Below are 12,500 nucleotides of genomic sequence, written 5' to 3'. Positions count from 1 at the left end.
CTCAATTTGCCATTACATTGAACGGATACCTTCAGCACTTTACTGATATTCCCTTTAGTAGTCAACAAATAAAGATGCATTAAACTGTTCCTGCAAGCCATTCTCGGAGTCAATGGTTCTCCCAACTTGTTCATCCCAACACGTACAATACAACACATCACTCCACAATCCTCCTCATGCCAAAATCACACATGCAAGGCCCTCCAATTTATATATATTTCTGAGCTTGTGACCTTCCCAGAATAGACCACATAACGGTTGTAATATTACCTGAAAAATTATTCGAGAGGAAATACTCTCCTTAACACACACACACACACACACACACACACACACACACACACACACACACACACACACACACACACACACACACACACACACACACGACAGTCATTAAACAATTAAAAGACAAATAAAACAAAAGAGTAAAGATAATGAAAGAACGCCAGATGCTTGGACAGTGGTGGTGGTGGTGGTGGTGGTGATGCTGCTGCTGCTGCTGCTAACAGTGTGACAGTACTTCTAGTTTACTCTTCTACGTACATCCTCTCGTAATTCCATTTAATATATAAATAAATAAATATGAACTTTTGTTTAATGTTCTTACACAGCAACACCGAAAGACAGTAATTCACCTGTTAAGGTTACCACGATAGCCCTGACACGTCTCTCCACACACACGCACAGCTACAAGTCCTGTGTAGCAATCGATGACGAAAATATTTCATTAACCACAAAACATCATTAACTGTCATAAAATAAACACGGTAAGAAGAATGTGACAAATAATATTTTTTAATGTATGAGGAAGCCAGGCCATACAGCCACATCCACAGCTTGGTTGGGATCTCTTTGGGTGGACGACTAGAATAAAAAAATAAATAAAGATATATTTCGCCACAAAATGAAGTCTTACGACCATATGGAATTTCCCAGGTAACGTCAAATGAGGAAAGCTGTGGTGATTTTTCCTCTCGCCTAACACTCGGGCGGCGTGGCGCGGCAGGCTGTGAGGGCCTCAGGGGCAAGACTCATCTCATAACCGCACCACCTGCTGGGACTCACAAGTGGATTTTTTTTTTTTTTTTTTCAAACTACTTTTCAACTTGGTATACAGTTTCCCGGCAACTTGATGAACTCCCCGAGGAACAAAACATCCCGGCTCCTTTCTTTCATTTTTCTCTCTTATTTTGCTCTAATTATTATTCTTATTCTTAGTTATTATTATTATCATTATTATTATTATTATTATCATTATTATTATTATTATTATTATTATTATTATTATTATTATTATTATTATCATTATTATTATTTTCATTTTATCGACAAATTTCATCTCTATTAATGATCATTCCTTGCGCTGGTTCATAATATGAGGCACTACAAATACAATTTAATTAATGATGTTTGCTTTCAGTGTGTGTGTGTGTGTGTGTGTGTGTGTGTGTGTGTGTGTGTGTGTGTGTGTGTGTGTGTGTGTGTGTGTGTGTGTGTGTGTGTGTGTGTGTGTGTGTGTGTGTGTGTGTGTGTGTGTGTGTGTGTGTGTGTGTGTGAGAGAGAGAGAGAGAGAGAGAGAGAGAGAGAGAGAGAGAGAGAGAGAGAGAGAGAGAGAGAGAGAGAGAGAGAGAGAGAGAGAGAGAGAGAGAGAGAGAGAGAGAGAGGAAGACACAGACAGACAGGCAGACAAGTAGATAGACAGACAGACAGACAGACAGACAGACAGACAGATAGACAGACACAGACACACACACACACACACACACACACACACACACACACACACACACACACACACACACACACACACACACACGGCAACAGACCGCTTTAAGATCTAATAAAACCAGGATATTTTTGCAGCAGCGTGGGTCACTGGTGTAATTGGTGCTGCGATGCTCTTTTTAGCCCGGTGCTCCTGGTGGCCGTGTAAAGGGGAAGGCGAGGGCCAATATGGAGGTGTGTTTTTAAAAGGAGTGAGGGATGAAGAGTGACAGGCTGTAAGGCTCCACCGGCAACACATTCCTCCCCTTGCACATTTTATTTATTTATTTTTTTTTTTTTTTTTTTTCGTGAAAGTAAGACTGCCCATGGTCTAGAGCAGGGTGGTCCAACTTCTTCGACATCTTGGGCCACTTCAGCACTAAACGGTTACCGGGAGGGACAATATATATATATATATATATATATATATATATATATATATATATATATATATATATATATATATATATATATATATATATATATATATATATATATATATATATATTGGAGGGACAATATATATATATATATATATATATATATATATATATATATATATATATATATATATATATATATATACATATATATATATATATATATATATATATATATATATATATATATATATATATATATATATATATATATATATATATAATCTTAGTAATTCTATTTCCTATTACTATTTCAAATACAGGCACAGAAACTTCGTCTGTGTATTTCGTGTACAAGATAAATTTATAACACAAGCGTTCGCGGCCCACAGACAATCAGCTGGCGGACCACTTGTGGCCCGCGGGCCCGTAGTTGGACCATCCTGGTCAAGAAAAAATGTAAAAAGAATTATACTAAGGAAATTATCTTCAGCATTAATACAGGCATATCACGTTTTTAATATTCCATCTGATATTAAAAGTCTTAAATGCCCCAGAAGCTAGACAGCTAGGAAAGAATGAAGACTCAGTTCGGTTCCGGTTCGCATTACCAAACAGAACGCCCTGATGTACAGTAATTACTAAACACAGAAGAGGTCAGATTCGTAAACAAACTAGGCTGTGTTAAGAATTCGACTTTTATTGTACAGTACATTGTGCAGTACGTACTCAGACATCACAATTTTCACTCATACAACGAGCAGAAACGAACATGACTTGCACAGGATCCGCTTGCCTTGGCGCGAATCACACTGTTTTACTGCTCACTGCGTCTCCTTATTTTCCGGGACTCAGCAGTGACCGATCACTCCTTTACGAAAACATCAGTAGCAAATGTTTGATTTCCTGCAAGTTTGGAAACAGTCAGGGTCCGCGCCAAGTCATCTGTCGTTCTGAACTAATGGCTGGGCGTGTTCTGAGAGTGCTCGACTACAGACCTTATTGTTTTCTTGCCTTTCCTCTCCACTTCATCTTCATTTCTCTTTTCGTCGTCTGTGCTTCTTTTATATTTGCTCAGCGTGCGCTTTACTGAACATTATTACGGACAAAAGCAATGAACCGATAAATCTCTATCAGAAGCACGTCCAATAAATTCACAAACGACCCTACCGCTATCAGTCTATCGGCCCTGAGACAGCTAATCGAACCGGCGCCCCACGGCTCCATCACGTTGCCGCTGCTCACATTCCTCAGTGTGGGTCACAGACATGAAGATCCGTGAATGGCACTTGCAGCTTTTTTTTTTTTTTTTTTTTATTTCTAGTATGTCTCAAGTACTTGAGAGCTCCCTCCTGGTACGCCCTTTTGTAACACGTGATATTAATTTAAGGAACAACAATAACTGGTAAAGTAGTTAATATTACATTAGTCATCCGAACTGTTATCTCTGCCAGCCTTAATAATACTCGCGCCCCACTCACTCTCCCCGCCCAGGCTGTCACAGCGGTCAACATTACGTACAGCGCTGCCCCTTCACTCTCATCGCCTCGCCGCCACCTTCGCCCTTTTCCATTTCACAATATTAGTTTCACTGTCGCCACCACCGCCGCCGCCACCGCCGCCGCCGCCGCCGCCGCCGCCGCCGCTCCGGAACCAACCCACGACCTAAACCTCGCCTTTAAGTCTGGCGGCCTAATGATTGCGTCGAGGTGCGCCCCAGCCTAGCTCAGCCGCCCAGTACTTCCGTGGAGAAGACTGATTCGTGGCCTATCAGTGAGTCAAGGTCAGTCACTGAATTCAAGGTAACTGAAGTCCTAGCTCTGTCCCGGTGGCCATGATTTCAAATGTAAGACATCAAACGAGAGCTTGTCAACTCAATGACAAGTAATCATACTGCAGTTGTAACTCACAAAAGTGACCCACAAGTCCACACGCCACCAAAGTTGTGGGAGGCTCCCGCGTCTGTCTGGTAGTGTTTGTCTGTGATGCGCCTCACTGAGCGTTCCCTCGGCGCTCAGAGAAAAACTGTACTGGAAAAGTGGCTCAGGGATGGATGCCAGAAAAAGATACAGAAAATGTAGCTGAAAAATTTATCACACATCTTTATAGAGTTGTGTTATATAAGCTTGTGTCCTTTGTTAATTATAGCAAATGACAAAAAAAAGAATCACTTATTCGAAATTTGAAGAATAAGCCACTTATTCATATCCTTCTCTTGTGCCCTTTTTTCCAATGCCTTTTATCAGCTTTGTCCTTGTATAGATTTCCTGTAATGACTAAACTTATTCATATAAAGTAATCTAAAATCTACCGAAACACAACATAAGAACATGAAAGAATAAGGAATTGACAAGAATCCATCAGACCCACACATAGCAGTCCCTGTACGTGCGAATATTCATTTCTCTACCTATATATGCCTTTCATCCTTATCCATAAATTTGTCTTTTTTTTTTTTTAACTCCCGAGTGACTCGCCATCCAACAACTTCATTACTGTATCTGAAAACCAATTTCTTATCTCTTTCAAAACTAATTTCACCAGTTTGACCTGATTACTTATAGTCCTAATTATTTTTTTACATCACCCTTGTTATATCCCTTATGCCTTTGAAGACTTCTATCAGATCCCCATTAATCTAATCTATCTTTTCACTAATTCTTCTCTGTACCAACCTATATCCCTCCAATATGGGGACCACAACTGCACAGCAAAGTCTACTGTAGCCGAGTTATGACAAAAGCCAAATATAAATTCAATATATTATTTCCGGATTCTTTTCCTTTTAACACTCCTAAACATTAACCCCATTACATGAATAACTTTATTTCTGGGCTCTGTATGTTTTTATTCGTTTTCTTTTGAGGGAGATCAGAGCAAATTTAACTACTCAATCTTTTCTGGCTTCTGATCTCACCAGAGTCAACACCGTATCAAGGAAGGATAAATTTATATAATTTTACATAGCATATATATATATATATATATATATATATATATATATATATATATATATATATATATATATATATATATATATATATATATATATATATATATATATATATATATATATTCATGATTTCGCCAAGTTTGAAAAAGCAGGAAGTGGAGCCTGGATGTGCAATATGGAAAAGGACATATTTTGTGCAAGAGAATAAACATTTTATGGTGTCACGTAAAAGGTATTAAGGTTTGTTTACTTGTGCATTATTCCCGTTATTATAAGGACGTACGAGAGGACGCAAGAGCACGCCAGAGCAGCCCTAACAAGGCAGGGGGAGCACCGTCCTCACTTTCTGCTTTCCTAGAAGGATCACTGCTAAAATACCCTCAGGAGGTGATTATACAACTCTTGAAATGTCATTAGGTTAATCCCTCAAGCGTCCTGCATATTTTTTTGGGGGGACGATACAGGTGAATACATGAAATCCAAATTCGTGGGGCGCACCATAGAGGCTCGCGGCGGTGCTCGAGTTGGAAAAAAAAAAGTGCATTGCGTGTGTACGAGTACAGTAGAATGAAAAGGACGATTTGCTGTCGAATATAGTGCGTGGTAGACCAGTGGTTCCAGCCTGCGTAGGTGTTAACCAGGAGAAGGCGTCTTTGATTACACGCGATACCCATTAATACACACGCTTACGATTGATTTCATGTTTCCGTTCGTTGTAAACTAAAAAGCACAATACTGACTCTCGTTACTCATTATATAGTCTGTAAAAACACAAATTACTAAAATAAAAACTTTTATGTCACAGAGGAGAAAAATGGACTGGACCTCAAGTAAATTTCCACTATTTACATAAAAATTCGTCCCATCCTGGAGCCTCCATTACGACACAATGAGCGGTCTGCACACCTGCAACAAGTAATAAAGGTCAGCACAGTAATACTCATGTAATAAGGCCACCCTCCCTTCCCCTGGGAGGTGGCAGCGCTCATATCAAGGAGTGGGCGGGCCACCAGCCCCAGAGAGGGAGGAACTGACCTGCTCCAAATATTCCCCATTAAATAAAACACTAAATAACGAGATAACACTGATGTATCTGACATTTCTGTAATCTAGTAAAATGAATCCATATATGGAATGAATTAATATTTTCCTTTTATATAACTGTGCAGTTTTACACAACTAGTGGCCAAATAATTTTCTACCATAATAGTTTTGCCTCCACGACAGCTGTTTTAAATAACATAATTGGATGAATATTTCCTTGCACATTGCATTTGTTTAATTTTTATAAATCACAATTTATTTCATACATCTTCAAGAAACAAATATAATAAAACATTCTTAATCACATGGAATAAAAGATTATTTCATACGGCTTCTAATGATAACCGAATGATACTTTTGGAATGCGGGTCGCGTAGACTGTGACATAATAGCTTCTCGTGACTGCACAGAGCTGCTGATGCTGCGGGCTTGCAATCGTGGGGTTTGAAGATTTAAATCCTCTACCAAGCGGAAACAATTGGAAATTCTGTGCTCCCTCTCTGAAGCCGCTACTCACATTACTTGTTGAACAGTTGCGACCTGCTTGTTAGGCCAGAACAGAGAACCAAGAAAACTAACACTCTGTCTTGACCACATCAGATAACTGTGTCCGCCTGTGGATCCTTGACGCAAGAAACTAGAAATGACCTATGTCACACCATGAGGGTGATAACTACCTTATTAATAAAGTGTGTGTGTGTGTGTGTGTGTGTGTGTGTGTGTGTGTGTGTGTGTGTGTGTGTGTGTGTGTGTGTGTGTGTGTGTGTGTGTGTGTGTGTGTATGCTTGCCGGTAAATGCACAATCCACGCCATCATTCCACTCGGGAGGCAGCGCTCAGCTGTACTCACCGATAGACTGAATACTAAGAATTACCCGTGGGCCACATGAAAAGGCCCACGCCAGCCAGGCTTGGTTGGCGATCAATAACAACAACAACAACATTCCACTCGGCTCATACTGTGCTGGTACGGCAACCCTTCATGCACACCAACACAAAGCACAACCGTTACGAAGAAAACTGAGGTTTATTCTTCTTCCTCCTTGTTGCGGGAGTTCTGGGGCGTATTTGCAATCCTGAAGACAAGGTAATTATCCTGATAACAAATATTCCTTAACGAGAACCATACACATTAATACTTAGCTCACTTCTTCCTTCCTCCATATGAAATGTATCCCCTGTTTTGTAGTCTGTTCACATCTCATTCCTTCACGCCACGTTTTGCGACACGCAATCGCTTCGCTTTTTGCAGTCATTTTTTGCATGCCCTTTAAAGACAACATGGTTGTTTTACTTTGGCGACAGGACGAGAGGAAAAGTCTGGTTTTTATGATTTTTCTCGTCGGTAACAAAAATGGCAAACCACACAGACACGAAAGCTTTCATGCGCCATTAAGGAAAGCAAAGGTACCTTCATGAAAAGAACGGAAAAATACAAGCAATTTCAAGATTAATTTTTACAACGGTGGATTTTGCTGAGTGGTCGCATGCGTCAAGGAGAAAAAGGCAGGAGATTGTTATATGATTAGAGCGTGGGAATGAATAGTTTTGTGGGGTAAGACGGTGATGAAGTCGGAAAGCGAGTGAAAATGGAGATAATAGAATATGATGGAGAGAGAGAGAGAGAGAGAGAGAGTGGGGGGGGAGTGATTCAGGCAAATACACACACGTCAAGGAGCAAACAGACAGTTCATCAGGCAGAGTATGGTCAGAACTGAAGAAATGAAAACAAAAGGAAAGGAAACAAAATTAAATGAAAATCATAACGTTATCATATTTCCCTCAATCGCTACACCACAGCAACACACACACACACACACACACACACACACACACACACACACACACCTGTCGCGTCCGTCACCCTGCTTCCCGCCCTTCTTACCAAAGACTTCCACCTCACGTGACTGACCTACGCAATGCAAAGTAAAAAGGAAGGCAATGTCAAACAATAATTTATATGCAAGAATTAAATGAATGTTGAATACAAAGTGTTGTGTCAGGAAGACGGTGGTGAGAGCGGCTGTAGAGGAGAAGGAGGAGGAGGAGGAGGAGGAGAAAGAGAAGGAGAAGGAGAAGAAGAAGATGATGGTGGCTGGTTATCCATCACAAAGCGCGAGGTGCTGCCACCCTGAGTAAACAAGATGACAGTGACTTATAAATTCTAGCCACTAACTGCTCTCTCTGTGACTGGCCTGAGTGCCCTGCCGCGGCGAGGCCCCATCTAGCTTCTCAACATTCCCGCAAAGAAGAGTGGCGCAGGAGCAGGGATATAAATAGTAAAAAGAGACTCTCCACCACCGAGGAAACAAATCTATTTGGTTAAGCCTCAAAAGATTACGTTAATACCTCGCTCCTTTTCCCTAACAACTAGAGTCATAACCGATTACTTCCACCTTTTAACAGCGAGGCTCAAAACAATAACAAGCTTACGCCACAAATATGCAGCATAAGTGGCTTCTACCAACCCTCGCTCTCCCACCGACAATTTTATTTAACACCAGCAGGAGTGTCTGTGGGTGCCAGTCTTATTTAAAAAGGATCGTGGCCGTCCCGACAATAAGCATTACAAACAATTTGCACATCCTACTCTCCTGAACAACATTATTAACATAAAAAATTACCTTATATACTGCACATACTTTATGGACTCGCTCAGCACCCAGCAGTTGCGCTGGTACTATAATTTTCACAAAACGCTACATCCTCCAGTCATACAAATGATGAAAACTTTGGAGATACTTCGTCACAGAGAAATATTGCAGCTCACAAATTTTACCAGAAAAACTATGCACTGTAACTTTCTTTTTCATGTTTGTAATACATATAACAGTATTAGATAAACTTGCAAGATCTTACTCGCCGACATGTTGTTATCCCTTAGTCTTCCCTTTTACAAAAATTTCCAGCACTTGGTGTTAAGTCAACGTTACTCGATCCCCAGTCTTTGCACGATAACAGGCCCACACCAAATGCCTCTACCAGGATCTAGCAACCTTATGTATACCTGAATTTTTTTTTTTTTATAGGTGAGGCAACTCTATCCTCTAAAACTCCACTTAAGACTCTCAATAACAATCCTTCCATGAAAATACTTATAATATAGACATCACCAGAACTTTAGAATTACAATACATTTTTTTCACAACTGCAAACATGAAAACAATGTTTTCAGGATGCTCGAGGTCTTCAGCCTTTGTCGTCTCTGACCAACTGGGTTCTTCAAAGCAGCGGGAGGAAACCACCGTATTTCTTTTTCTTGTCAGTAAACTTTAAGTTTTTAAAAGGACACGAGGAGTTCTCGGTGCAAATATATTGTGAGGATTGCAACAACACAGACATTAGGGTGGAAACAGACCTCCTGACTTGAGTGCCCGTCAGGACACCAGCATCAATCTAAACGAGTGGCGAGCAGCCAACAGTCACCATTAATCCTACAGACAATGATGGTGGTAGTACTGGTGATGGTGGCACAGTGCTCGAGTCCATTCTTCCCTGTGTCATCCCACGAAACTCTGATGACTTCTGGTGAAAAATAACACCAAACTTTACTATGTCACCACTTGCCACATCACTACTGCTACTACTCATCTCCGCCTCCTTCTACTATTACTGCCACTACCACACCTGAGAACACCATGTGTTACGTTCATTTCCTAGGGTGCCTTCAGGGCTCTTGCGAGGGGCACTGATGATCGGGCCTGGTTCGTGTTGACGCCAGCCCGCCAGTATGCTGAGGCACTTCTTAGAGGCCCATGCCATCATCCACACCACTTAAATCCTCCACTTACTGGAAGGCAAGCTGTAGTGGTATTACTGAATACCATGCATGCAATATGATGCTCCTCGACCACCATATGAAATATCAGTCATCCACACCAAGCCCGAGGGATTCTTCTATCACTGTTTCCATATTTGTCCATTTGGCTCCCAACGACACCAACATCTCTACCATCACCACTACAATAACTACTATTTATTATCATAATATACGTACACATATTCATCACGTATTTCTTTATGATTATACCAAAAAAACGCATTAAGAGGAAAAATGGTGTGTACTGTCATCATCCAGCTTGAACACCACTCTACCCAGGGAAATTAATGCAAACAAGAAGTAAACTAGATGGCTTGGTACGATTTCAACACACACACACACACACACACACACACACACACACACACACACACACACACACACACTTTACAAGGAAAAAATTAAACGAGGAGATGGAACAAGAAGAGCAGAGCATATGTATCAAAGGGTTATCTTGAATACGAAAAGAAAAGAAAATGGAATACAAAGAAATCAGAAAGGGGATGAAGTGATCATTCTATTTCTCGAAGTAAAATATGATTAAATGCTGCTATTCATGGAGGATTCTTTGGGGGCCTTTGTTTCATCCGTGAAATTGTAATGACCCGTAATGATGATTTGGATGAAGATCGTAATGACGATCACAACTGCGATTTCACACACACACACACACACACACACACAACTTATATGCGTGACCATATCACATTAAAAAAGAAAGCTCTTCTCAGCTTCTGTCACTGATAATGCTAGTATTCACAAATGCTAACTCCTTTCTACCCCTAAATATTGCCCTTACTAAGTCATATTCATGCATAGTACACAGTACTTTCTACGAAAAGATAAAAGCCTCAACCAAATGGAGACTGGACACGGCAATGTCCTGCAGCAAAATCGAGAAGCAAAAGTGAATTGCAAAATTTAAACAGATTGGTCGTATCACCATACACAGGCCGCCATAACACGCGTGTAGTGTTGGGCAGAAGCTGTGGCACTGCATCGTGTCGGACGCTGGCCGCACAGGCACAAAAACGTCACATAAATGTTTGTGTTTGTGTACTTACAACACTACGCAGTGCAGCACACCGTGATGCCAGCCCGGGTTGGGTGCAGGCCGCCAGACCGGATGGCAAGGTGGCGCAGCGGTATGGCTCGCTGCCGCTTACCTTCACCCACAGCTAAAAACAGAACAAGCTTCGCGCCCACCAGTGTTGCCATACGTGTCAGGGAGGAGTAAATAAACACGTATTGCATAGTGCTGTGTATGCACACACACACACACGTGTGTGTGTGTGTGTGTGTGTGTGTGTGTGTGTGTGTGTGTGTGTGTGTGTGTGTGTGTGTGTGTGTGTGTGTGTACGCAAGCACACACGCACGCGCGCGTGCTTGCGTACACACACACACACACACACACACACACACACACACACACACACACACACACACACACACACACACACACACACACACCATAAAAATGTCATTTTCGGTTCAAGTTTCCAGCAGCTTGAGATAAGTTTGTAATGCAAGTATTGGTAAATATCTAATACGGAGACATTTTGTAAGGGGTCGATTCAGGAACCAAATTATTCTTCACATTTCTGTCGGAAATGAAATTTGAACTATGAATGATTACATGAATTATACATGAATTTTAGAATATCTCGAAACATTTTCACTGCTAAATGTAAGCATATCTAGTGCAATTTATGGTTTCGGTTTCATGAAAAAAGTGTCTAATATACGTACAAGTATCTGTACAATGAAGTATAAATATAATAGGTATTCTATCATGTGCAAGTGCGTGCCGTGTTACATACCTACAGTGAAGTGTGAAAGGTGGACTTTTCCAGTTCTGTGTACAAGTATCGCATACATTCATTTGAATATGAAAGCAATGTTCCTTTGCAGACTCAAGTTGCGCAAAAAGTACCACCTCAGCATTACTGAGCTGAACACAAGTCCAACACAAGATAACACTAATTTTGTTAACCACACACTGGTTTCCACAGCCTACACCACCATTACCACCACCACCATCACAGCTTGTCAATAAAACTCCCACTGACGTTTGTGTGATTCTTCCATCCAGTATTTCCAGCTTCTACCATTCACCACCACAACACCATCGCCACAGCAAGCTTACTACAACGCCCCGCCACCACACCCTCACCACCTCACACCAGAACTCCCTTGCTTTGCACACTGCCAATGTTCAGCTTAACTGTTTGCCGCGCCGTGTATTATATTTGACTCCTGCTTAAAGAAACGACCACAAAAATAACAAACTGACAGGAAGGACGCCCAAACGAGGTATATTGCAATGAAAGAGAGAAGAGAAAAGAGAAAAGAGAGAGAGAGAGAGAGAGAGAGAGAGAGAGAGAGAGAGAGAGAGAGAGAGAGAGAGAGAGAGAGAGAGAGAGAGAGAGAGAGAGAGAGAGAGAGAGAGAGACTGGAACTCTCTCACACAAATCTTGCAAATCAATACTGCCGAGATATGAAACTAAAAGGAAAAAAAGGAAAAAAAATATATGCGG

General features: G+C 41.0%; 1 protein-coding gene across 1 annotated transcript in view; it reads right to left on the bottom strand.

Annotated features, from left to right (window-relative positions):
* LOC135102938 (N-acetylated-alpha-linked acidic dipeptidase 2-like) overlaps positions 1-11,860 on the bottom strand; it is a 155,006-nt gene extending 143,146 nt beyond the window's left edge. Inside the window, exon 1 of the mRNA XM_064008644.1 lies at positions 11,784-11,860. Coding sequence (XP_063864714.1) covers positions 11,784-11,845 — 62 coding nt within the window. The 5' untranslated portion in view covers positions 11,846-11,860. The remainder of the gene's footprint in view (positions 1-11,783) is intronic.
* Positions 11,861-12,500: the final 640 nt, after the last annotated feature.

The sequence above is a fragment of the Scylla paramamosain genome, chromosome 8 (assembly GCF_035594125.1).
Source record: "Scylla paramamosain isolate STU-SP2022 chromosome 8, ASM3559412v1, whole genome shotgun sequence".
Taxonomy (NCBI): Eukaryota; Metazoa; Arthropoda; class Malacostraca; order Decapoda; family Portunidae; genus Scylla; species Scylla paramamosain.
The sequence above is the reverse complement of the archived record's forward strand: the minus strand, read 5'-3'. Positions and strand labels throughout refer to the sequence as shown.